Genomic DNA, 22,854 nt, shown 5'->3' with positions numbered 1-22,854 from the left:
AAATTTACACAGATTCTTGAACAGGGTCTAGAGCAGGGTCTACAACAGGGTAGGCAACTACAGAGAACATAGGGTGCAATTTTTGCCCCCATGCCCTCCACCCAGTTTACCACTGGCCAACATGAAGCTGAAAACCAAACAAGAAGTCACAATCTGACATGCCACCAAAAGTTTGGGTACTTATGACATGCACTCAGAAACTCAAATGTTTGCATATGAGCATACTACAAACTGCCTCAATTACATCCATTAAAAAATATTTGCTTGTATATGCTCACATTGAAAAATGCATTCTTCTTCCTCAGATAATGGGAAGGAGCGATGCTTTAGTATCCCTCCTCCATTATGTGAGGAAGCAGAATGCATTTTGCAAAGTGAGCACTAGAAATTCTGTTTTATGTACCACTGCTCTAACTTCTAGCATTTCCCAGGGCATTACATACACATTTGCAAATTTCTCTTTGAAACACACATTCCTTTATTTATTTATTCCATTACAAAACAAAAACAAAAAAAACCCTCTCCTTTCTTTTCTCATTCCCAGGCACGAAATGTGGTGGACTGGTTTGCCAGACAGGAGGAGCCATTCCTGAACAGCAGCTACACCATCCGAGCGAAAGACAAAGGTAAATGCATTATTGTTTTCTTGCTCACAGACCAAAACTACCTGTCCAACAGTGCTTTCATTGGAAATATAAGAAACTAGGAAATTTGCCTAGGCTGATATTAATGGCTTCATTTATGACTGGAAAGAAACAAAAATTGAATTGGAGCACTTGTAGTTCTTCAATTTGTTTCCCCAGAGTTCCATGCAAAATGAACCAGAAACCAATTTTCTGAAAAAGCTAGAGTTTGCTGATTGGTTGCAACCTAAGTTGGAAAGTCAACCTGAGTGTGAATATTGAGTTTGGTCAAAACTGGTACATAAATGTACATTCTAGAGCAATAAATAAATAAATACAGAAAAAATACAGAAAACTGAAATTTGTTCAGGACACAACTGTAGTATCTGGCGGGTCAGGTCCAAAACCTTATTATTGTCTTTCTTTCGGTCCCATTAAATCCCAAATCAGTTCTGTTGGCTCTTTTCAAACATGTAGATTTTACAGCATAACAGACAGACAAATTGGCAAGAAGATTTTAAATTATAGTTAGTGGTCCTCAAACTTTGCCTTTTAGGAAATTTTGGACTTCAGCTCCCAGAAACTTCAACAATGTTGGCCAATAGTCTGAGATTCTAGGAACTGAGGTCCAAAATCCCTTAAATGGCACAGTTTGGGGCCACTGATCTAGATGGATAAGAGCCAGCATGGTATAGTGATTTGACTTTGAATCACTACTCAGCCCTGGAAATCCAGTGAATAACCTTGGGCAAATCACACTCTCTCAGACTCAGAGGAAGGCAATGACAAGTGCCCTCTGAACAAATCTTGCCAAGAAAACCCTACAATAGTGATGTCTTCAGGTCACTGTAAATTGGAAATCACTTGAAGGCACAGAAAAAAAAACAAGAAGAGATTGAACTGGAGACCTTATATGTACACATAAAGCATGTACTCTCCTTCAAAGTGATACTTATCTCCATCTCCATTCCATTCCTTTCCTTTCCCTGTATAGTAATGTATGACATCTACAGGCCAGACTGTTCCTGCCTCACAGCACTGCTCCAGGTGAATGCATCAGTGCAGGAAGTTCTCTCATCATTGACAGACAGTCATGGCTGGAGCAAAGACTGGATCCTGGTGAAGGTCAATTCAGCAGGGGGTAAGTGCACCAGACATTATCACCCTCAGGTAACCTGCATGACTAAAAGCTACTTGCCATCCCAGCAGAAATTACACAGAGATGCTGGTTGAAGGAACTGCAAACTCCTCCAGAAGATGGCACCAAACACCACAGTAGACAAAACTGTGACAGCCCTTTTCCCAAGACCTCTATTTTTAAAAGCAGGAAAAGGCTACTTGTAATGACTAGGCCTCCAGTCATTTGAAGACTTCTTTAGGCAGTAAAGGGTTAAGCCAGTGGGATGTATATGCAAATAAAGAGTGATATCACAGTTTACAAAAGGCTCACTTGGCCAATCAGTGAGCAGGATCAAGGGTTTTTCTGGAAGCTTCTCTCAGAAGGGTATATAAGGCTTCTGAGTCCAAGTGACAGTTGGTTGGAGAGACTGTCAGTGAAAGATGGAGAGGAACAGTTAGAGAGTGAGTCTTAGGAGTTAGTGGGTTTTGAAGTAGGAATATATCAGAGTAGAACGTTTAGGTTTTTTATTATGTTTATTATAGCTTGTATGAAATGAATATTCTATCATTACAAATATTGAACCTGCAAGTTCCTTAAGATCTTGCATGAATTATATTTTTTGGTTCTAATTTGTTACTTATGATAAATAATTCCTTAAAAAGTATCTGCTACTTGACACTCCTTGACATGTGTTATCTCGGATGATGCTTGAATAGATCAGCAAGAAGAACTGAAATCCTTAATAAATCCCAGTGTTTGTTAAGGGAAATCCATTATAAATTCACTGGGTGATGGCAGAGTGTTTCAAGGGAATTTAAAGGTCTGCTGGGACTAAGGGCCAAGACAGGGCTGCTGTTTGGCTGCTTGGACCACAGGAGATCATCACAGCTACCATGCAAACATTTCTGTCTTGTGCAGTCTATACAGACCTGGAGTTAGGGACCAGCTTTGCCAAGCATTTGCTGACAACCCAAAACTTTCACACTGTTTACCCACCCTGTCTACCCACCTCTTGCTTCTCCTTGGGGCAGGCATGTGCTCCAGAGGTCCAGTCTGGCTGGAACCCAGAGGCCTTGTGGATTGAATTAAAATGGTGGTGAGTGCCAAGGAGCAGTGTGTACGGGCTCCATTGTTGTTTTGGTGACTTCTTCTGGCTTTTGCATAGACCAATGAGCTGAGTGTAGGGGAGCTACTTTCTCAACCTGGGTGAAAGGCTTTGCTCCCTCAACAGGCTGTGCCTTCACCATCCAGTGAGGAGTTTGGGCTTTTTTTGCTATCAGACTCTGCTATCAACCTCATCTGGGAGATGCCCCACCCAACCTAGTGCCAGTCCTGAATCCAGTGTTGCTTGGATTCACATTACAAGAAAAAAGATTCCATGTAAACATTAAAAAGATTTTTTTAAAGTGTAAGAGGTATATAACAATGGAATAAGTTCCCTCAGAGGCTGGTGGACTCTTCATCTTTGGAGGTCTTTAAGCAGAGTTTGGATGGGCATCTTTAAGGAGTGCTTTAGTTGTACATGCCTGCATGCTATGGAGTTGGACTCTTAAGATTATTATTATTATTATTATTAACCTTTATTTATGAAGCGCTGTAAATTTACACAGCGCTGTACATGCAATCCTTTTAGTTAGATGGTTCCCTGCCCTCAGGCTTACAATCTAAAAAGACATGACACAGAAGGAGAAGGGAGTGGTGACGGGAAAGGGTAAGAGGTCCAGCAGTTCCTCTCAACCTCCGAGGCCTGGACCAAGGCAGATGGACTGAAGGGAGGGCATGGCTTCAAAATGGAAGGTTAATCATTATCCAGGGAAAATACATACTCACAAGTAGGATAATGCATATACAGTACATAGCAATACAGGAAATGGATCGATAAACAGCCAACAACAGAACATCAGATAGTAAGCGACAATTATGCGATGCCTGGGAAGGCTTCTCTGAATAGGATGGTTTTCAACTCCGTTTTGAAGCTGGTTAATGAAGTGATGGCTCTTGCTTGTGGAGGAAGAAGGTTCCAGGAGTGAGGGGCAGCAAGTGAAAAGGGGCGAATCCGGGATGGGGCAGAGGAAATCCTGGGCTGAGACAGGAACCCTTGACTACCAGAACGGAGTGCCCGAGTGGGAAGGTGAGGAGAAAGAAGGTCTGATAAGTAAGGAGGGGCCAGTCCATGGAGGGCTTTGAATGTCGACAGCAGGAGCTTATACTGAATGCGGAAAGGGAGAGGGAGCCAGTGAAGGGATGCCAACACAGGAGAGATGTGGTCAGAGCGGTGGGTGGAAGTGATAATGCGTGCAGCTGAATGCTGGACAGAGATTAAAGGACAGAGATGAGAAAAAGGAAGCCCAGCCAGGAGGACATTACAGTAATCAAGTCGTGAGATCACTAGGGCATGGACCAGGATCTTGGCAGTAGAGGCGGAGAGATATGGTCGGATTTTGGCAATATTGTACAAAAAGAATCTACAAGCCTTGGCTGTGGTCTGGATCTGAGGGATACACGACAGAGAAGAGTCAAAGATAAAGCCAAGACTGCGGGCTTGCTGGACTGGTTGAATGGAAATGTTGTCCACAGAGACAGAAAAGGAGTGTTGAAGGTTGGGCTTAGGAGGAAAGACAAGAAGCTCTGTCTTGGACATGTTGAGCTTCAAACGCCGATGATTCTATGCTTCTGTTCTATGATTTTGCAAGAGACGTTCATGGTGTCCTATAGGTGCAAGGCACTGGTTGCAGTAGTAACTGGTGGTGCCCATGTCAGTGGGATGGTCAGTCTGGTCCAGGTTCTAGCCTGAATTTTAAAGAAGCTTTCCAGGGTACTAGTCCTCAAAATAAAACCCAGACAAGACTTATCTTCCCACAGACATGGGAGCCCTGAACAACTAAGACAAGCGGGGCCAGTCGCTACTGGAGGGCTTGGTGTGATCTCATGTTTTATTTTCATCTGGTAGTTTCACTGATATCCCCTCTTCCCTTAATGAACTAAAGGTAGCTATAGGGCCTTTCTCCTGGCTTTATCCTCCCAACAGCTCTATGAGAAAGGCTATGAGGGACTGGGAGAGGGAGAGAGAATGAGAGAAGGAGGGAGGGAGGGAGAGGATGCCCAAACATCTCCAAATGTGTTTCACAGCTGAGTAGGGACATGACCCTAGATTTCTAAAGTCCCAACATTCTTTTTTTAAAATAGTAACTTTTATTACAATATATATTTCTATTTCACTGTTATTAATATACACTAAATTACTTAAATTATAGCCATATAATACCCCCAATACCCTTCTCCCCCTCCCTCTGGAATGGTCTCATAATCATTAATGTCCATTTCCTTTTATGTGGAACATCATTGTAATTGTCTGATTCACCTCCTTGTACCCCTCATCCTTACTTCCTTGTTCTATTAATATTTTCGATTTCCTTAGCCATATCTCCCCCTTATTCTGGCCCTTATAAACAGCTCTTCTTTCCAAAATAAAGTATATTGTAATACATTCCGCTATATAATGTGTCCAGTCCCACATTCTACACTGGCCTGCAAAGATTTACTCTTTCTTCCCCCACTAGCATTCTAATAAGTTGAAATCTGAGTCAACTGGCTCCACACACACACACACACACTTTGGATGGGCAGACTTCCTTTTAAACACAACTAAAATGCCACTCCTGAAATTTATCTATGTGTATGTTCATAGTTTCCATTGTTAATTTTTTAAATGCAAAACTGCTCTGCGGATTTGAGGAGAGGTGTCTTAGTGATGTTACAATGCTGCCAAACTGGCTCCATCCAATTGACTTTAAAGTTGTGGAGTGTTATGTTATAAATTCTGTGACTTACTGGTTGAAAATAAATTTAAAATAAATAGAAAGCAAGAAAGACCCTAATGAAGACAAAATATGTTTGTTCTACATGTAGAAAGGGTGTTTCCAAACTGGTGTTTGCTTTGTAAATAGTGCATCTACTTTCATCCTTAAACTCACATAATCTAACATATAGTGAGGACATAGGTGATGCTTGTCAGTGAAAATGGACTAGAGTAGGGACAGAAAACACATTACCCTTTGGATGGTGCTGGATTGTAACTCCCATAATCCCTAGCTAGCATAGACAGATTGTGCATCTGTGAACTAGGAGGTTAGACATGGCCAAAAGTGTTGAACTCTCGCAACCAAGGTTCAAATCCCTGTTTGGCCATGAAAGCCCACTGGGGGAAATGTAGGCAAGTCACGATCACTCAGCCTCAGAGGAAGGCAAAGTTAAAACCCCTCTGAACAAATCTTGCCAAGAAAACCTCATAATGGGGTTGCCATAATTTGGGAGTGATTTGAAGGCACACAACAGAGAGTCTGAAATTGTTACCTTAAGAAGTACTACCCCCTGTGGCCTTTGTGGGAACAGCCATTTCCCTTATCCTCGTATCTTTCATCGGCAGATAAAGAGGTATTGCCCATGGAAGCTTTTGGAGTGTTTACATCATTGGGACTGAATGAGAGACTCTTTGCTGTCACTGCTCAAGAACTTCACACACTGGTAAGTATTTGTTCTGTACAGATTTACAGCAGGTGTGGCTGATGGATCTATCGGTGAGGGGAACACATGATTTTACAGCTGTTCCTCCCACAAGCTTTATGGGACCCATCCAGGTACTGGAGTCTATTGCTGACAGAGGTTTGGCACCATGAGAGGTCCTGTACAACTAAACAGCTGTAAAATCGAGTATGGATTCACTTTCTCTGCAGTTACAGATTTACCAGTCATCCCAGTTCATGGAAAGGAGACTTTTGAAGAGTTTTTGTGTTAATAAGCATCCTCACACTGCCCCTCTGATACAACTTCTAGAAATATCTCCTGCTAGTACCTGTTCATGGTACACATGGAAGAGACTTTCCACACCATTTTAGAGTGAGATGCCCCCACTCCCACATTTGGAGCACAGGCTTCCCCTGTGTCCTGATGTTCACACTGTTGCAGACCTTTGTCAAAGGGATTATGTTTGCTAGAAAGACACACAGAAAGAGAAGTGAGGCCTCAGATTCTGGATGATTTTAATATAGGTACTGCACTGTGAACAAGGTGCAGTGGTCTGAGCATTGAACTGTGGCTCTGGAAACCAAGGTTTGAATCCCCACGCTGCCATGGAAACCCACTGGGTGACCTTAGGCAAGTGATACTGTTTCACCCTCAGAAGAAGGCAAATTCAAAGGCAAACACCCACAGAACAAATCTTGCCAAGAAAACCCTGTGGTAGGTTCACATTAGGGTAACATAAGTCAGAAATGACTTGAAGACACACCACCACAACAACTGCAATTAAGGATGGGCATTCTGAAATTTCTGTATTATAGGGCAGCATCTATATAGTGGGCTGTCAGCTCATCTGTGTCAAGGAGCCCTTTCACATTACATAACTGCTATGATTCCACTTTAATTGCCATGACAACATCCTATCATATCCTGGAATTGGGAGTTTAGGGGAGGGACATTTACAATCCTCAGCCAGAGAATTCTCCTCTGTTGCATCTGACCAAAGTACAAGCCCCAGGATTCCATAGGATGGAAGCAGTTAATGTGGAATCTTAGTGCTCACTGTAAGAATATAGAGTACCTCCAGTCTTTAAAGACTTGATGTAAAATGAAAACAGGATGAGGCGTGGAAAAAGAAGGAAAATCTAATATCCTTCTTCTATAGTCTCCTGTAGTGGTTGCTGGTGACAACAGTTAAGACAAGGAGCCTTTATGAATGTGGCCTTCCAACCAGGTGTGGTGGAATGGCCCTGTTTTGCCCACAGTAGCCCAGCTGAAGAAAATATGATTCTGTTTTAACTATTATGCCTTCCTGCTAAGGATATTGGAAATTTCAGTTTTGTGATAAGGAAGAACTACAACTCTAGAGAACAGAGTACGGCCCGACTCTGGCCCTATGGCAACATAATGCCGCACACCACACCACATGGTTGGAATCCCTGTATTATTATTATTATTATTATTATTATTATTATTATTATTATTATTATAGCTTTATTTATAAAGCGCTGTAAATTTACACAGCACTGTACATACAATCTTTTTAATTGGACGGTTCCCTGCCCTCGGGCTTACAATCTAAAAAGACATGACACAAAAGGAGAAGGGAAAGATGGTGGGGAGGGGGCCTCTCTAGTAGGATAATACATATAAAATACATAGCAATACATAGTTTGGCCATGGAAGCCAATTAGGTGAGCTTGGGCAAATCACATTCTCTCAACTCCAGAAAAAGACAAAGGGAAAAAACCCCTCTGAATAAATTTTGCCAAGAAAATGTCATGATCTTAGGGAACCTATAAATTGGAAACAACTTGAAGACACACCACAACAACAAAGATAAGGATGACGGAGCTCCCTTGAGACTTTAAACTGAAACTTTCCAGAGCACTAGGAGGAGTGGACAATGAGGCAATTCAAATTTGACTTAAGCTTGTAGGATAGACATGTGACCTACCTGTGGTGGAACTAGTACATCTATAGCCATGTTGTGATCTAAGCTTGGAATGATCTAGGCCTGGCAGCACAGTGGTTAAATGCCTGTACTGCAGTCACTCATTCAAAACCACAAGGTTCCAAGTTCAATACCAGCAAAAGGGCCCAAGCTCGACTCAAGCTTGCATCCTTCCGAGGAGGTCGCTAAAATGAGTACACAGATTGTTGGGGGCAATTAGCTTACACTTAGTAAACTGCTTAGGGAGTGCTAGTTCAGTATGAAGCAGTATAGAAATGAAGCTGGGTGGATGGGACTTGACACTTGTGTGATGATATGAGCACTTCCTTCTTCTCCCCTTTGCCCAGGCCCCCCACCCTGAGCAGCTTGGCCCCTCTGTGGGTTCCTCAGAAATCTTAGATTTCATCAGTTCCAAAGACCTGGCCAACCAACTCACTGAGCATGACTGGAACCTCTTCAAAAGCATCCATCAGGTAAGGGCATTCCAGTCCATTCTGCTACATTTTTGGGCTACAGAGGTTTCCATTAGTAAATAGCATCTGTTGCAAAGAATTAGGAGAACGTGTTCTCCTAATTTGACAGTATTGATACACATGACCTTGGCAATGAACAGAGGTTTCTGGCAATTGCCTTGGGTAGATAAAGTGGAGAAGAGCTGAAATCTCTTGATTGTTAGGCTGAGAACTAGGAAAGCTACTTTTTAAAAAGTAATTAGTTACCATTTAAATTTAAAAGCCCAAAGGGTAGCTAGTTACTGTCATGGATACAATGTTTTAAAACTGTTATGCTGTCATGTCATTCAGAAGTAATTTAAAATACGCAAATGAAACAGGGTGGATGAAGTCATACACACCTCATAACTATATACACATAACTAAATCAGTTAAGGTAGCATTATGAAGAAATGAAGCTGTTCCCTGTTGTGGTACAATAGAAGTGTGACTGACTTAATCCCTAGTTACTGCAAAAAGGTATTGATTGCAAGTAACTTGTAATTTGTAGCCAGTTACTTCCAAGCTCTGCTTAGTCTGCATGTGTTAAGGTGGAGCTGAGCCAAGTGGCCTTGTGTTTTTAAGGTTGGAGTTCAGCGGAGACTCTCCCGGCTGTTGTATTTTTTAAGGTGGAGCTGGTCTACTACATTTTTGGGCTACAGAAGTTTCCCAATGCAACGACAGCCAACCTGGAGCGCTTCCTGCGTCGTTTCAATGAGCTGCAGTTCTGGGTCACCACTGAGCTTTGCCTTTGTCCGGATATTATCAAGAGGGCACAGCTGCTCCGGAAATTCATAAAGATGGCAGCACAGTAAGTACACCACATAGCTAGGTGGTGCACTTCTGGGCCATGGGCAGAAGAGACTTCAAGCTTGTGAGACCTTCTTTGTTTTTTTAGCAAAGAACTTTGGGGTCCACCAACTGGGCCCAGGTGCAAATACTGACTCAGTCTGAAAGTCAATATGAGATAAGTACAGTTGGCTCTTCCCATAGGTGGGCTTTGAGCTTATGTGGAAGACAAGCCCCGGAAGAAATAATGGGACACGTACCTGTGCCACGTTGTGAGCGTGCACCCCATTATTTTAATGGGGCTTGAGCATACGCTCTTTTCCCCATGCGCAGGGGGTCCGGAACAGATCCCCCGTGTATGGTGAGGGCGGACTGTATGCCCCAAGCTGTCTTGGGTCCTGTGCAAACCAGCCATTAAGGCTGGTATGGGGGTAGAGTTGGGGTGTAGCGTCCACATAACACACAACATGTCTTTGGTCCCATGGTGGTATGATGCTGCGCACCACACCACATGGCGCACAGCATCACAGTGCTCCTCTGATGCTGTGTTTAGATGACACAGCACCAAAGGAGCTCCATAAAGCTGCAGTGCGGTGGCTACGGCACCCTTTCCAGGGCACAAAAATGAGCCGCCTTTTGCAGCTCCTTTTTGCGCCACAGAAAGGCCAGATTGGGGCCGCGGCGTGTGGTTGCTGCGTCCTCAATCTGGCTCTAAAAGAGGTGGCTTGCACAGCCCCTTAGTTGCTGAAACTAAGGAAACTGTACTGTATAAAGACACAAAGACATAAATGGAGCAAGACAGCCTTCACTTGAATAACAGCATTGCAGGTTGAATCTCCTGTATCCAAAGTCCTTGGGACTAGAAGTGTTTTAATAATAAGTTTATTTATAAACCGCTATTCCGTGTTGATCATAGCGGTATACAGGTAAAAATTGCAATATCAAATACAAAATACAGGATAAAAATTGCAATACATAAATAAAACTTCAATAAAAACATTTCAGAATGCAGATTAAAACCATAAATCAAATCCAGGCCAGCTAAATGTGCTTGGTAATGCTGTACATATAGGGGGGAGTCATATATAAATTAATAATTAATAATAATTTGTTTTATTTATATACCGCTATTCCAAAGATCATAGCGGTGAACAGCAAGTAAGCTAATTAGCAAGTAAGCTAATTTGCCCCCAACAGTCTGGGTACTCATTTTAGCGACCTCAGAAGGATGCAAGCCTGAGCCGAGCTTGGGCCCTTTTGCTGGTCTTGAACTCGCAACCTTGTGGTTTTGAGTGAATAGCTGCAGTACAGGCATTTAACCACTGCGCCACCAGGGCTCCAAGGAGCATCGGGGAATGTGAATTTATGAATGTGAATTTATTGTTTTATGTTTTAATTTTAATTTTTGAATATTTGCATATACATAATGAAGTTTGTTGGAGATGGAACCCAAGTCTAACTGTGACATTCATTAATGTTTCATATACACCTTGTAAACATAGCCTGAAGATAATTTCATATGTAAAATGTTTAATAATTTTGTGCATGAAATAAGGTTTTTGTACACTGAACCATCAGGAAGCAAAGTGTCACTATCTCAGCCATCCATGTGGTCAATTTTAGATTTGGAATATTTTGAATTTCAGAATTCTGAGTAAGGAATATTCAGGCTATAGGATTATTTACTGCCCATGAGCAAGAAATATCTTCCATAAATCTCTCAGTAGACAGTGATCAAGGTCAATTCTATTACTGGTGCTGTTGTTGTTGTTGTTGTTGTTATTGTTATGCCCCCCACCCCCCCAAAAAACCTGGGACTCAGTGTGGCTTACAAATTAAAATAATTATAATAAAGTTAAAAACATACAAAAAGTCAATAATGAAATAGAATTCAATTAACAATATTCTCAGGAAGGATCCTAAGCGATTCACAGGGGATTGCAGGAACATAGCCTGCCCTGAACTTTGTATTGGGATCATCTGCAATTTAGACTCAGCCTTGTAGCTGACTCACTTCTCAATTTGGCTTGACTGTTGGTTTTGTTTTGCTTTTTCCTTCTCCTTCAGCCTAAAGGACCAAAAGAACCTGAATACTTTCTTTGCAGTGATGTTTGGACTAAGCCATTCAGCTGTCAGCCGCCTCTCGAGGACCTGGGAGGTACATGTCTGCTGTTAAGAGGGAGGAAAAACCAATTGTGCAAGTAATCCTTGCTGCCTGCAAGGCTGCTATTCCACTGAAAGAAATGATCAAAAATGATCGGCTAAATCTCCCAACCTCTAGCGCATAATTTTATCCTTCTGGGGAGATAGAATACTATTGAACCAAAGGAAAGGTTGGAAACTGTGTAGAGAAGAATTGTATAAGAAGAAGCTACACCTCATATCTTGGCCAACTGTAATTCTAGGAATGGGTTCACAGGAATGAGGTGAACATGAAAAGGGACCAAAGAACCTTCTAACATGTCTAAGACATTCTGGGTGATTAACAAGATTGGTGGTTCTTTTAGGCAGAGGGAGGCTACTACCTCAGGTGAGACATTGCTAGGTCTGCAACCATCTCTTCTAGTTATTACCCATTCTTAGAGAACAGAGCTAGAGTGTGTGTGACACAGCCTAACCTAAAACCCTTAAACTAGCCTGTTGTCCTATATGGTGGAGAGAGATTTGCTTTCCAGTCCAGCTGGCTTCATTGTATGGAACAAAGGAGGATACCACCATCTTCTCCTGTACCTCAGAAACCAGAATGTCTCAGACTAGCCCTGGAAGGATGATGGGTTAAGAGGGCAAGAAGAAATCAGAATAGACCTGGAGAAGTCAGTGAGAGGGTCATTTTAATACTCTCTCATTTGGGCAAGATGTTTTTGGGAATCAGTGATTGTGACCTTCTCCACTAAGGTTTATGTGACCACTTATAATTTGTGAAAAGGATGCCAAATATAGAGTAGCATTACTGTTGGCACCTTCAAGGCCTCTGTTTATTAGAGGATTCATTTATATTTGATGCAGTGACTCAACCCAAAACGACATCAGAATGTAATGAATTAGTCACGTATTTCAACTTGCTGTCAGTCTGTGGCTCACCACATCCTGAAGAATGTCCCTTCAGAGTTCAAGAGTGAGGGAAGTGGTAGCCCCCACTTGGAAGATATGTTGAAACAAATGGATGAGTAAGTGATCACACGCTGATGTAAACCAAGCTCAGTCTGGACCGTTAAGGGTCATGGTAGCTGGGCTTTGTGAAGTGGGCTGCTGTGATGAGGAACCTAAACCCTATTCTTCTTGTTAGCCTTGAGGTAATGTCGACCTCATAGAAAGAGCTATTTTCCATGTGTGAATGTGATCATTCAAAATTTCATTCTCAGTCTTTATTGTAGTCACTGAGCAGGACTGTGATAATTAAATATGTTGAATTATTATTATTATTATTATTATTATTAGGGCTGCTGCTGCCACCACACTGCAAATAATACAGTTTGACACCACGATAACTGTCATACCTCAGCGCTACAGAATCTTGGGATTTGTAGTTTGTTGTGGCACCGCAGCTCTCTGAAGAGAAGGCTAAATATATCACAAAACTATGAATCTCAGAATTCCAAAGCATGGAGCCATGATAGCTAAAACAGTGTCAAACTGCACCTGTTCTGCACTGTAGATGTAGCCTTAATTCCACTGTTAGTCCCAGCTAGAACAAACCCAAGTGAATGAATGAGAATTCATAAATCCCATTTGTTTAATTGAGTTGTTATATTTGAGACTTACAATCAGGTTTTGCTCATTAGTATTTAACACAGCAAAAGATGTGTCTAAAAACGGGGTTATTATTCCAGTTATTCTGCTTTCTCTTCATTGGATGACTGACATGAACAGGAGTACTGCATGAGAAGATGTTTTATTTGAGATACATGAGAAAACCTCAAAGTTCTGTGCTTGGATTTGATGCATCAAAGTGTTTTCATGCATGCAAAGCACCATATGCTCATCAGATAACACACTGTACATGTATGAACCTGCCTTGATTTTCTGTACTAATTTGTTAGCAATTTTTGAACAAGTTTTCCCACTCTTTCATTCCCTAGAAGCTTCCACACAAGACGCGAAAGTTGTATGGCAGCATGGAACGAATGCTGGTGAGTGTGGGTTTGTATGACTTTGGTATGGTTTGAAACACCATTTTCTTTTTTCTTTCATTTTGTGCACCAATACTGATTCACTAAGTTGTTGACCATTTTTTTTACTGCAATGGTGGCTGGTGGCTTCTATCTCAGTGGTGTGGGGTATCCACTCCAGATTTTATTTTATTTTTTTAAAATGTTATTAAGAAATCAATAAAACATAACATATAGTACATCAATATACAAAATCACTCACACAGATTACCTTCCTCAGCTGTAGCTGTGACACTCCTAAAAATATATATACACTTTACAAGCTCTCAATATAATCTTAATTAATATCTTCAGAATCTTAAACTTATTTTATACAGACCCAGGTGTCAACTTTAATCTGGAATTAACGATCCCATGCTGGCAAACAACAACAAATAATAGAAACAACTCAACAAAGTCTCATTCCATTTGATGATTATAAACTAAAAGAAAAAGAAGAGACATAGTTATTTTCTTTCACTCCAGATTTTAAAGGAGCTAACCTTACCCTTGAATAGGTTCACCTTGGATAACACTTTTAAAGTTCATGCTACATTCACAATGGAGAACGAAGCCCATTCCCAATTTTCTTTGCTGAGATAGGATATCCTTGCAGAGGCTCACTCCCTCTACTCATTCTGATAAGTAGGAATATGTCAATAAAGCTATTTGGGATTTTTTTTTTAAAAAAGGAACTGAGTGCTATTCACATGTCCCCATGGTTTAGCCTTTAGTCTCAAATGTGCCAAGCGTGCCGTTCAAACTGCAGGTGACGTATTATAGCCATTTGTGGAGTGTACCATTGCAGGCTACAAAATAGAATTCACACTCCAAAGCTAGATGTTTGGAGAAAGAATTCGAGCTTGTCCTTTTCATGATATTATAATTTTCTGTGAATAAGGCATCACTTTTGGGGGTAGTGGAGTGTTCCATCATGTTACACTTCACTTAGACAAGATCCTGAAGATAGACTGTTAAATACGAAAGTTGGAATTATCTGTGTCATCATATTTCTCATTTTTAGGTATTGTTGTGAAAGCAGGAAAGAGAAGAATGCTGATTGGGGGGGGGGGGGAATCAACGCATTTGAAATGTGATGCTGAAGAAGAGTTCTGGGCAGCTAAAAAGAGAAATAAATGGATACTAGAACAAATCAGGCCCAAACTGTCCCTAGAAACAATGGTGACTAAACTGAGGTTGTCATATTTTGGTCAAATCATGAGAAGAAAGGACTCACTAGAAAAGATTATAATGCTTGGTAAAGTTGAGGGCAATGGGAAAAGAGGAAGACTGCATTCCAAATGCATATATTCAATCAGAGAAGCCATAGTCCTGAATCTGCAGGAGATGAGCAGGGCAGTTGAAGACAGGGTGGCTTGGAGGGTCACCATGGGTCAAAGTTGACTTGAATGCAGTTAACAACAACAACCCTTCACCTGCAGTCTGAAACTGGACAGTCAGGACTCCAGTTTACCAGTTGATCTGGTATTAGTAGGAGCTAGGCTCTCCTATACTGGAAAAGCTTTGGATGGTTTGAGTAGGGAAGAGGTTACATGCATGCAGTAATCTCTTGTGCAATCAGCTGCAAATGTTCTAGTGATAATTTTTCTTCCTTATCTCTAGGACCCATCTTGGAATCACCGGATCTATAGGCTGGCCATGGCCAAACTGACTCCACCCATCATCCCCTTTATGCCCCTCCTTCTTAAAGGTACAATGATTTGTTTCTTAATATCCTTAAGGAATTTGTGTATCTACTCTTGTATAAGTCTAGAAATTTTAGTGAAAAAATGGACTTGAAAACCCTGAATTGACGTATCCATGGGTCAATGTAAGTACAGTCTCCTCTCCTAACTCGCGGATCTGGGATCCACACCCTCAAATATCCACAGAGGGGTGACCTCCGCTATTTGCAATGGTATGCTCACCCCGCGCATATGCCTGAGCTGCCTATGAGGCTTGAATATGCATGAGCCTCTGTTTTCGCAGGGTGTCTGGAACGGATCCCCCACGAAAATGGAAGGCCAACTGTATTATACTTTTAACTCTTGTTTTTAAAAAAGGAATAATTTCCTGGTGAAAAGCAAGAGTGTAATCTGTCCTGGAAGCACTAATGCCCCCATACTCTCTCATCCATCCAGCCTTTAGGATGAGCACAAACAGTTATGCCTGTTGGAATTTTGTAAGTTCTTTGGAATTGTTTTCCTTTGCTTCATCCTTTGTTACATGCCCCTAGGTTTTATCCTTGAGCTATCCATAGGTCATATAAAAATTTTGCCCTCAAAACCTGCCCTCGACTTATACATGAGGTCGAATTATAGTTGAGTATATACAGTAAATTGATGCCAGTGATTGGCCCTAGGCTTGCATGAGCGCATACACTTTTTCACTGGTGATCTCAGTGCTCTGAATTTATAGAACATGCATAATTTAAAATAGTTCAGCCAAAGATGAGGGTTCTCAAGTGTGATTTACTTAAGCTTTGTGATTTGAAATGTTTCATGCCTATTTCAGTGATCCAAGGTATGTGACTTTAGGGAACATGGGTGGGCATCGGGAGACTCTAGGAGATCACTAGGAGATGTTGATCCAGAGTACACTTTGGAGATTGCCTTATGAAAATGTTACAATATTTAAACCAAGTTTTTAACTCAGACCCAAGGGTGCATGAACTAAAGAGGTACAACCCAATCAGGAGGTCATCTGAAGATGCCTCAGAGAGCAGCTGCTGCTAGGTGGCAGCAAAGTTGAAAAAGATGTATGCTGTGGGGCCTGACATGCAACTCCTAAGCTAATCTGCTTCCTTTGGGCCGGGAAGAGGAGATTCTCCTTCCACCAATATTGAAGAAAAATTCAACCACCAATTTGATGGCTTTTGTACAAGGAACAGGACTGCCGTCTTGTAGTTTGCCACAAGAAGTAAAATATCTTGGGCATAATTGGTTGTCTGTAATAGGTAATGAGTTGACTCACCTTGACTTTGCAGACATGACCTTCATCCATGAGGGAAACCGCACATCAGTGGAGAACCTCGTCAACTTTGAGAAGCTGGTGAGTCAGAGAATTCATAGTAGGAGAAGCAAGGAAGGAACAAGAGTTAGAGAAATTGACTGTTTCTATGTCCAAAGGAAGTTGCCCCTTTGGTATTGAGGAGTTTTGGGAGGTATTCATGCACTTTCAGCATGGAGAACTTGACCTGGATTTTGTTTGTTTGTTTTTTGGCCCATAGATGGATTAATATGGAGAAAAATTGAGGAGGAAGTAGTCATCTAAAGGATACTTGCAGGTTTAGTCAAGTTCCACAAGATTGTGTTTGTTTTTTTTACATTTTGAGCCTTTTTTTTCCAAAATATTTACACAAAATATTTTCATTCTTTATGTTGAGAAAACGGCATTTGCACAAAATATACAATTTTCTGTAGAAAAGTGCACAATGCCATTTTTTTGCACAAAAATTTCTCAGTATGCAAAAAATAATAGAAAATGCACAGAGGTCTCATAATTTCATCCAGTGGGGAGGAAAGAAATGAAATTATTCATGATTGTATGTATGAACAACATATGCAAAGATGTACATCACTCTGAGGGAGTGAGTCTAATGTAAATCCATGTCTGTTCCATACAGCGCATGATAGCCAAAGCTGTTCGTTTGGTACATCATTGCCGGAATCACCCCAACCGTGAGTGTGAAGAAGTGGGAAGCCAGGCTGTGGGGGTAGTGTTAGAATAAAGCTATAGCTATGTACAACGGTCTAGCCTAATGACTATTGCAAGACCCTCAATTGATATTGTGTGTCTTAAAATTGTTTTTGACTTACCACAGGGTTTTCTTGGCAAGATTTGTTAAGAGTGGGTTGGATTTTGCCTTCCTCTGAAACTGAGAGAATGTGACTTGCCCAGTGGGTTTCCATGGCCGAGCGGGCATTCGAACTCTGGTCTCCAGAATTGTAGTGTCAGTGCTCAAACCACTACATCACATTGGCTCTTTATGTAACATCCTCAGAGAGATAAAAATTCCAGAGCAACCAAAACGATCACATATTCCAGAGAATACAATTATGTCTCACTACCTGTTTGAGATTCTTTTGGATAGGTATTAGAATTTCTAGCTTACCACATATTCAAGTTTCTGGACCGGTAATTTTATACACGCACACACACACACAAAAGACCCTGAAGATTTGAAGAGGGTTTGCTGAAAATTCCTTTCAGGGCTCATATGGGTCAGAAGTGAGATAAAGAATTCCCCTGATTTGAAACTTTTCAAGGGTTCTTATATTGCAACACTTTACCTGGCTGCAGACAAAGCAGACCATGGTAAAAAGCACAGAGGAAGCCAGCGATGGCACTCAGGGAGCAAATGAAAAAGTGGCCCTATTAGTGACAGAAAGCAGGGCTTTGGCATTAAGCAAGTGTGTAACTTGGTGTTTCTACTTCTTCTCCATTTCCTCCCTTCCCTTTCAGTTCCACTGTCACCTTTGAGGAATCGTCCCCAGCACCTCCTAGAAGAAGCTCGAGCTATGCGTGCCTCCACCTGTAAGTCTATGAAGCAGGGAAGGTATAGAGTAAATGTTGCTTGCACACTAGACCTTTTCTCTGGAGTTGCAGGTGTTTTTCACTCCCTTCCTATGGAGATGCCTCACAACCTTCTTAGGAAAACATTGCATTCCAGGTTTTTCTTTGTGGCCACCTTGTGATCCAGATATTGTCAGTTGTTTGAGGGAGGGATTGTTTGTTATAAAATACAAATACAGCAACAGTGTAGTAGACCACAAGCTTTGCATGCAGATAGTTTCTTGTTCGGTTCCTGGTAGAACTGAGAAAGGCTCATACCTGAAACCTCAGACAGCTTATGTCAGCTAACACATACCCTCCAACATTTCACAGATGAAAACTGGGCCATCTGTGGCCAAGCCACAGCAGTGTGTGGTCAAGATGGTAAATGTTATTAATTGGGAAGGGCAGACAAGCTAGGAGAGGCTGCAGTGGTTTCCCTTTGCCTGAGCCTTCTGGGAATGGCAAGTTCCATCTCCTCTCTGCTTTTTGCACTCACTTTGCAACAACTGTAGTAAGGGAGACAGTGGGTGGAAGAGTGATAAACTACTAGGACATTTTAAAAACATTTGGAAAAGTGGAATGTAGAGGATTAACTTGGATTGTCCCTGCCAAATCAGGGCAGTTGGAGGTTATACTTACCGTATTTTCCAGTGTATAAGGCGACGGGGCATATAAGACGACCCCCCCCCAACTATTCAAACAAAAATATAGACTTGGCTATATACTCACCGTACAAGACTACCCCTGGAAGGCAGGAGGAGGCCTCAGAAGGCCGGCGTTGGGCGGGCGCGCGCCGGCCCACGGAGCTGCCTTCCGGCCTCCTTATACGTGGCATATAAGACAACCCCCAACTTTTCACAAGATTTAAAAGGGTTCAAAAGTCATCTTATACGCCTGAAAATACGGTATATATGGCTTTTGGTTGCCTGCCACTGTGTAGCTTGGATTAGATCAGGGATGGTCAAAATGCAGCCTGCAATCCCCATGTGGCCCTTAGTATCACTAATTCTCCCTCGGAAGCCCCCTGAACCCTCAAGATTGCCCAATTTTTAAGAAAGAATGGGTCAATTTTGTTGTGATTTTTCAACTGGAAACTCCTCAAATCCCTATGAATTGCCTGCCAGTGCAGGAATTGCTTCCTCAACTCCAAGAACCTGAACTACTTCACTTGTCAAGGCAGTGTACCCAAAATCCTGAGTACATTGTTCTCCTCAAAATTAGAAATATGTGACCAGAATAAAAACTTTTTAAAAAATAAGTTCTGAAAAAATTACTTTCTCGCAACAGGAAAGGTTAAGAAGTCTGCAGATCCACTGAGCCCATCCCCAATAGAAATCCTATTCAGATGCATAAACCTCAGCTTCTGACTGTTTTCTCAGGGATTGGCCAAACATTGTCAAATCTCTTTCTCCATCTTTCATAAGATCTGAAGACTTATGAAAGCGTTCTGCACATCTTAATAAATTTTTGAAGGTTGCTTTCACATCAGGTTGAGGAATGTTTGCCCTTAATATCAGATTATACCCCCTTTCTCATTTCCATGGGATCTGTTTTATTTGTTTATATTTATTTAAATGTAGGCCTGAGACCATCCTTAATTGACACTATGCAAAGGGATCTTGTAGCACCTTTTAGACTGAGTGTGTGTGTGTGTGTGTCGAATGGACCAGCAGCTTGGAGTGGCCAGGAGCCACTCCAGCCCAAGTCAACCCCCGATCGACACAGGATCATGGCAACTGGATGCCATGGTCCCAAGGCTGGCTGCTGCTATGGTCTGGAATGCACTGCTGGCAAGGAGCGTTTTTTCCTCACTCCTTTTGCGGTCTGCTTTGGGCCACATTAGCCAGCCATGGTGTGGCTTCTGACTGATCTGGGGGCTTGCGTCATCTGCACACCTTTTTGCTCATCTATTTCAGGCCTGGGTGAATTAAGGATATTGTTGCATAAGCTTTTGTAGACTTGGTGTACTTCCTCAGATGCATGACACTGTATTGCTTTCCTTTCAGGTTCAGAGCAGTCCCTCAGTACTCGGAGCCCAGCTGCTACCTGGGCATACCTCCAGCACCTGAGAGTGATTGACAATCAGAAGGAACTTCTGCAGCTCTCACGAGACCTCGAATCCTGATCCTATAAGAAACACAGCCTATAGGACATGAGATGTATATATTGTCCAACAAGGGCAAGAACTGCTAGGAAGGGCACATCATCGCGCATTAGCCCTGCCATTTAAGACTAAGCAACGGGAGCCAAGATCCTGAACCAAGAGGAGAGTTCATCGTTCCCCTGGTGGTGCCTTTGATCTCCATCCTGGAGCCAGCAGAGTGTGTGCCAGCTGTGCCTAGGTCAGAGGAAGGAGGTGCCTGCTGCTACCCCTGATGCTTTTGGAAGCTGAAAAATATCCAGTTGGAGTTTTGTTTTTTGTTTTTTGTTTTGTTTTGTTTTTTAAGTTGCTTTATAGAACACTTTTGGCTGCCTTATAGTGAAGGAGACAAAAGTTTCTAATTCTTACTTATCAGTGTTCAACAGAAGTGTGGTTTAAAAACAAAAGCATGTGACAAGACATGTATTGCTATGTCTGGTGGACTGTAACTTTCTGATCAATGCCCTTGTTCTACCTTTTGATGGTCATTGTAGTTCAGGTGTGGAAGGAAACATCTGGGAGTATCTTTCAGGTAGAGGCTGATTACACCCAGGGTCAGCCCAAGGCATTTTACTGACTAGAACAAATGAGAGGAGTCCCATGCCATGCACAGACTCCATTGGACTGGTGTTTGGGTCTGAATTCCATGCTGATGATCAGGCAGCATCCTCCACCTCTTCTGAAGCAGCCAGATATTTTAAAGGAGGGGAGGCAGGCAGGACAAGGTTATGAGGCATATACAACACAAAACAGGGGAACAGCTGAAGATCCAGGAAGAACAGCAAGGCTACCATTGCCGCCCTCCTTATCTGCTACCTGGGGCAGTTGCCTCACTTTGCCTAATGGTTGGGCCACCTTTGATTTGACCAGGTGACTACTTTCCATGTTACTTTGACTTTTGATTGTCTATGAAACATAACTTTCCCAGTTGAGCAGGAAATAGAACAGGCAGTGGGAGCAGAAATAAGGTCACTGCAGATGTTGTGATGATAGGGTGGGAAGGTGTCAGTGAAAGCCATATTTATCAGGAAATGGCTGGCTGCCAAGCCACTGGGAACCTGCTTTGATCTACCCAGGAAAAGCAGGCTACAAATAAATGATTTATTATTATTATTTATATTTGTGTAAATCACTCACAGAATTTGGGTTGTAGTGTCTGGTTTCCTGCTTATATCTCTCGGCTATTCTTTAACCCACCAGGAAGAAGCAGCACAGATCCGATGATGGTCTGAAGACAATGTTCTCTTTTGTATCTTCTTGCAAAATCCTGGGCAGTGATAGATGGGGAGAGACGAATCTATGACTTTTGTTGATCTCAAGTTCTTTGTACCCCCTTTAAAAAATGTGTGTGCATTTTGGCAACTTCTTATTTTAAAAAAATCAAAATGAATGAAATCCTCACACATCTTCACTGGTCAAATTCAATAGATACATCTATTGTTAGCATTGACAAACCATTTTGTACCTTCCAGTTATGTAGATGTTCAAGGTAGAGAATGTCTCTAGCTCAAAAAAAAGTGGACAATCCTGTTAGCATCACAAAACTAGAGAGGGTTCCAGACCAGAGTTTGAAGAAGTAAGCACTCAAAAGCCATTTTCCTGTGTATATGAATCTATCCATGTTCTGTTCTTCCTCATTAGGTGCATTAAAAAAAATCATGGTCATCCCATCCTATGTATGAAGATATTTGTGCATTTGTATAATTTATTCTCAAAGAAAGAAACCAAATAAATTCTTCAACCACTCCCAGTGAAAGTGAGATTCAAATTCATTGCCCACCAATCTGAGTTCTAACACTTGGGCCCACAGATTAATCCAGAGGAAGAGAGATTCTGGTTCTGATTTGGTTGCCATAATTACCAATGTTCATAATTACATAATGTACATAATATATTAGAACAAGGCTGGGCAACTGTGTAAGCAGTGGGAACATAAGACCCCTAGGGGGCCATCAGGGGCCCACTTTTGTTGTTGTTAACTGCCCTCGAGTCAGCCCCAACTCTGTGGATAAAACATCTACAAGTCCTCCTATCGTCCACTACTCTGCTTAGGTCTTGTAGATTTGTTTCTCTCTACCTCTCTGTGCACTAGTTCTTCCTTTTGTTTCATTTTAACTGTCTCATCTCATCTAAGGGTTTTCTTGGTGATAGCATGCTGCAAATATGTTCATCTTTGCCTCCCTGCACACAGTGCTTACCTAGGTTAGCTAAGGTGTCACTGATGTTCTTTCTGTGAGAATTAACATAAGTATCACCCAAATTCATAGCTATTACTCCACTGAAAAAAAGGGGGGAGGCCCCCAAATGTCTCCCAATGCCATAGGCAGCATTTTCATCACATTTTTATCCTTCATACCAACCCTCACCAATTTAGGTTCAAGGTTGGTTATTTTTCCCTCCAAAAGATGAAATGACTGGAAGTCACTTCCAATTTTTAAAAAAGGACTTTTCTGGACTTCTAAAATAGCATGAGGAGGGAACATTGGAAAATGTTCCCACACCTCTTAGAGGGCA

At 41.8% G+C, this 22,854-nt stretch overlaps 1 protein-coding gene across 2 annotated transcripts in view; it reads left to right on the top strand.

Annotated features, from left to right (window-relative positions):
* Nucleotides 1-22,076, top strand: part of RAPGEF3 (Rap guanine nucleotide exchange factor 3) — a 68,303-nt gene extending 46,227 nt beyond the window's left edge. The window contains exons 17-28 of one of the 2 annotated variants that reach the window (XM_042448015.1): nt 545-626; nt 1,618-1,764; nt 6,170-6,267; nt 8,563-8,688; nt 9,336-9,517; nt 11,563-11,653; nt 13,578-13,625; nt 15,267-15,354; nt 16,630-16,694; nt 17,269-17,323; nt 18,108-18,179; nt 20,207-22,076. In XM_042448015.1, coding sequence (XP_042303949.1) covers nt 545-626; nt 1,618-1,764; nt 6,170-6,267; nt 8,563-8,688; nt 9,336-9,517; nt 11,563-11,653; nt 13,578-13,625; nt 15,267-15,354; nt 16,630-16,694; nt 17,269-17,323; nt 18,108-18,179; nt 20,207-20,325 — 1,173 coding nt within the window. In that variant the 3' untranslated portion in view covers nt 20,326-22,076. Of the gene's footprint in view, nt 1-544; nt 627-1,617; nt 1,765-6,169; nt 6,268-8,562; nt 8,689-9,335; nt 9,518-11,562; nt 11,654-13,574; nt 13,626-15,266; nt 15,355-16,629; nt 16,695-17,268; nt 17,324-18,107; nt 18,180-20,206 lie in introns of both variants that reach the window. The other variant, XM_042448014.1, reaches the window with a different exon arrangement.
* Nucleotides 22,077-22,854: the final 778 nt, after the last annotated feature.

The sequence above is a fragment of the Sceloporus undulatus genome, chromosome 2 (genome assembly GCF_019175285.1).
Source record: "Sceloporus undulatus isolate JIND9_A2432 ecotype Alabama chromosome 2, SceUnd_v1.1, whole genome shotgun sequence".
Lineage (NCBI taxonomy): Eukaryota > Metazoa > Chordata > Lepidosauria > Squamata > Phrynosomatidae > Sceloporus > Sceloporus undulatus.
Note: the sequence above shows the minus strand (reverse complement) of the source record. Positions and strands in the feature narration are given on the sequence as shown.